Source organism: Phalaenopsis equestris, unplaced genomic scaffold (assembly GCF_001263595.1).
Source record: "Phalaenopsis equestris unplaced genomic scaffold, ASM126359v1 Scaffold000002, whole genome shotgun sequence".
Classification (NCBI taxonomy): Eukaryota; Viridiplantae; Streptophyta; class Magnoliopsida; order Asparagales; family Orchidaceae; genus Phalaenopsis; species Phalaenopsis equestris.
Genome location: NW_018164444.1, coordinates 16118767 through 16123572, shown reverse-complemented (window position 1 = coordinate 16123572; position 4806 = coordinate 16118767). Strand labels below are relative to the sequence as shown.

Here is a 4806-nt window from a genome sequence, read left to right as displayed (position 1 = left end):
CCGGATCATCAGATGATCAACGTTTAATGTGACCATACCATCGAAGACGACTATCTCTAATTTTGTTCTCCAGTGGAGCTACACCAACCCTATCAAATTTGTCTTCAAGTGTAAAGCCACTCATCCACATAAGCATGCTCACCTCAGCAACACTTAACTTAGTTTTACGCTTCTCTTTTAAACGCCAACATTCTGCACCATGGAGCATTGCAGGTTTCATCACCATTTTAAAAAAATTTCCTTTTAGTCTAAGCGGTACTTTTCTATCACACAATCGACCCGAAGCATTCCTTCACTTCAGTTAATAACTTGAACATCCATAGTTATAACTCTGTCACTAGAGCTGCTACTACTAAAATTACATTTCGTATATTCAGTTTTAGTTCTACTCAAACAAAGGCCTTTAGATTCCAAAGTAGACCTCCATAATTTAAGTTTTTACTGAGCTCTTTCTCTAGTCTTATCCACAAGAAGGATATCATCAACGAAAAACATATACCAAGGTACATCCTGGGAATAAATGTCCTGTCGCTCTTTCTCTAGTCTTATCCACAAGAAGGATATCATCAACGAAAAACATATACCAAGGTACATCCTGGGAATAAATGTCCTATCCTCCTATTCGAACATAAGTACAACTCTAGTATACATATCCTTAATGACTTGAATATAAGTCATATCAACATCTTTCTTCTCTAGAACTCTCCAAAGGATATCTCTTGGGACCTTATCGTAAGTTTTTTTCTAAATCAACGAAAATCATATGTAGATCCTCCTTATTCTCTCTCTCTCCATATTTCTCCATCAAACCTCTCAATAAATGTATAGCTTCTATAGTAGACATGCCTGACATAAATCCAAACTGATTATGAGAAATCTTTGTAAAACGTCTTAACCTATGTTCAATTTCCCTCTCCCATAATTTTAAAGTATTAATTCATTTATAATTTGCACACACTTGTGCATCCCCTTTATTCTAAAAAATGGGGACCAAAATACTCTTCCTCTACTCCTCAGACATCTTTTAACAAAATGGGGACCAAAATACTCTTCCTCTACTCCTCAGTCATCTTTTAAGTTTTTAAAATAATATCAAAGAGTTTAGTAAGCCAAGAAACTCTCAAATCTCCTAAATATTTTCACACTTCAATTGGGATATCATCAAGTCCTACAAACTTTCTACCATTAGTTTTTTTTAAGGCCTCAAAACTTCTTTTTTACTAATGCGACGATAAAAGTCAAATATTTTATTATTATTAATGATATTAAAATCACTAAAGTCGATCATATTTTTAAAATTTTTATTGAAAAGTTCAACAAAATAACTCACTCACCTATGTTGAATATCTTTTTCAAAGATAAAATGCTTTTTTATTTTCATTTTTAATACATTTAATTGAACTCACTCACCTATGTTGAATATCTTTTTCTAAGATAAAATGTTTTTTATTTTCATTTTTAATACATTTAATTGAGTTAGATCGTTACTTTTCTTTTCTATTTATTTGGCTAGTTTATACATATATTTTTTACCCTCATTACTATCTAATTTATTATAAAGATTACAAAAAGTAAAATTTTTAGTCACATATTATTATCTCAGGCTTCTTACGGGCCATTTTATATTTTTCTTAGTTCTGTAAGCTTCTACTTTTAGCTGATTTTTATAACATAACTTCTTATATTTTATCTTTTTTTGCACATTATTATTCCACCACTAATTATTTTTATTTATAAAAATTTTTACTTTTAATTATCCAAGTACATCTTTTGTCATTTGTTTAATAGTGTTTGTTACTTTATCCCACATAAAATTTGCTGCTTCATGAATATTCCAAATCTTGAAACATTGAAGTTTACTTATAAAAATAATTTTATTTGTGTCTTTTAGGTACCACCATCTAATTCTATGAATATGATTCCTAGTATTATTTTGTTTACAAATTTTCATCTTAAAATTCATAACTAATAATCGATATTGAGTATTTAAATTCTCACTTGAAATGACCTTACAATCTTTACATTCTCGACGATCTATTTTTCTCATAAGAAAATATTTAATTTGAGTTTTATTAGATCTATTCTTATAAGTAATAATATGTTCATCTCTTTTCTTGAATAAAATATTAGCAATAACAAAATCATATGTTAAAGCAAAATCTAATATGACTCTACCTTCTTCAATAATCACTCCAAGACCAGTCATCATGAACATTTCTAAAATCTTTTACCGCTCTAGCGACGTCCATTTAAATCTCCTCAAATAAAATTTCTTTCTTCAAGAGATATCATTTGTATTAATTCTTCTAGGTCTATATCTAAACCTACTTGAGGAGCGCATGCACTTATAATATTAAAAATCTTATTATCAACAACAATCTTAAGGACTATAATTCTATCTTCAATTTTATTAATTTTTACAACGTTATCTTTCAAACTCTTATCTATAATTACGCCTATACCATTTCTAGTGCAACCCTTACCTGAATACCAAAGTTTAAACCTAAACTATCAATATCCTTAGTCTTTTCTTTAACCCATTTAATTTCTTGAATACATAAGATATTTATCTTTCTATGAATCATAATATCAACTAATTTCATTAATTTAACCATGAGAGTATTTATATCCCAAGGTCTTATCCTAAAATTAGTTTCATGTACAAACTTCTTTACTCACATCCATTCGTAATGTGGAAACTCTTGCTTATTTGACTCTACACTCAGGCACCGGTATAGCGACCCTTGAACACTTTTCACTGTATTTAGATCATACAGCGTGAAACTTCCAAGGGACGCCCTGAAATTTACACAATGATCAAAAGGATTCATGTCATGATTTTTTGACAAATTTTATGTTATCCGGGGCTTGGGACTACCTAACGCAACTCTCCACTTTTTACATCCAGGTTGCGTTATGTTGTCCGGGGCTTGGGACTACCTAACGGCAATAGTAGTTTTGAATAACTAATTTTGCCAATAATAAAAAATCTCATATAATATGTAATCAGAAGAAGACAGACCAGTATAACTCTGAAAACATAGTTCAAACATATGATGTATATGCTCTAAAGACTGCATCTGTTGCAAGAAAATCTCTCGAATGAAGAAGGTTATTTGATAGTGTTTAATTACCACAAATCCACTAATGATGGGCACTGCACTACCATTCAAATCTCTTTTGGTGTTATGAGACAAAACACAACATGTTTGAAGTTGAAATCTTTCTCTCCTATTCTGCAAAGCCTCAACGATTTTCGCACATAATGGCACTGAATAACGATTTGGTATGATTTGCCTTCCTCCTGATTCGTTGCTACCAATGACAAGCTGCAATAATAATCAACCATCCATGGAAGATGGAGCTTAAGTTTTTCATTTCTGGAGAAAAGAAAAGACAAAAGCAAATAAAGACCAATGGTGGCAAGTCAGACTTCATTAGGCATGTCTTCGAAGCTACCAATCAGATGAACCTGGAAATTGTGTAAAGCCTTGAAATTCAGTCTCAGGAAACTCATCAAAGAAGATTATATGAAAAAAAAAAGAGATAGAATGGGAAACTCATCAAAGAAGATTATATGAAAAAAAAAAAAAGAGATAGGGGGAAAATATACATCGAAAGTTGCATTAACATCACCGTCAACAACAGAAGACAGCATCTGTGTCAGGCCCAAGTCAACTGCTTCTACAAAATCCATATGGGCAATGGAGGTCCTGCAATAAATATGAAAGATCAAAATCACATGTTGATGCATGCATAAGAAATCAACGACATATTTTCAAAGAAGATAGCAATTTCTATAATGTAGTTTAATATCTTCCTTACATTTTAGTTTTATGGTTCCTTATAACGAGACCTGCGCAAGTTGTTGCTTCATCTGTTCCCACAAACTACCAGAGAAAAATCATCTAAAATTACTTATAAACCAAATTTGATAAAGAAAACGAAGTCCTGATATTCTTAGTCTTCATGTTTACTCCAAGAAGTAAATTTCGAGGGAAAAAATTAATAAGAACTAAGTGTGCTTCAAAATGAGTCAATTAAAACATGAAAAAAGTTATAATACCAGCAAAAGTGGAAGCGACATGGCAGAAAAGTTTATGAGAGAGACAGAGGAAACAAGAAAACATATTTCAGCTGTCAGACAGAATTATTCTGGAGTACATCCATAGTATCATCCCATAATTATACCTAACTCATAAAAAAAAAAGGGTAAGTATCATCCCATAATTATACCTAACTCATAAAAAAAGGGTAGATAGCTTTTAGGTTTATTGTCGTTATAATCCTTTTGAGATAGTGTTGTTAGAAGTGCGCTTCACAAGCGGAGATTTATGATACGATGAGGAGGTGCTTCATTTCCGCCTCACAAATTAGTTGGTTCACAAATTTAGTTGGTTCCAAAGTAGATGCGACACACCATCAAGCACGAAAATACGTGAGAGAATTGCTTGCATTTTTTGCAACAGTTTTTAGTTTGGTTTGGATTTTGGTTCAATCAACAGTTCATTAAGATAGAATAAAAGGGATGAAAATCTTAGGCTTAGCGATGGCAATGGCCTATCTATTAAAGCAAACTTATGAGTTGTAGCTCAACTAGGTTTCATTTTCATCAAAAGTGCTAAACTCTGTCTCCATTGTCATCATTCTCCATCAGCAGCACTCACTTCCATCAGTTGAGGTGTCATCTCGATCTTCGTACAGCATTTTAGTATTTGTTTTGTTTACTCGAGGAGCAACACTCATTGCTCAGAATTTTTATTCGGTACGTGCACCGCATGAACCCCTACATGCGGTACCGAATAA

The 4806-nt window shown here is 32.1% G+C and overlaps 1 protein-coding gene across 1 annotated transcript; it reads right to left on the bottom strand.

Annotated features, from left to right (window-relative positions):
- Positions 1-3134: 3134 nt before the first annotated feature.
- On the bottom strand, positions 3135-3890 carry LOC110024689 (protein N-terminal asparagine amidohydrolase; the record flags this gene model as incomplete). Its single annotated transcript, XM_020724806.1, is given in 4 exon segments — positions 3135-3329; positions 3434-3472; positions 3614-3713; positions 3826-3890. Coding segments are annotated over 4 exon segments (399 nt in total), but the record flags the coding sequence as incomplete, so codon positions are not given.
- Between the last annotated feature and the right edge of the window lie 916 nt (positions 3891-4806).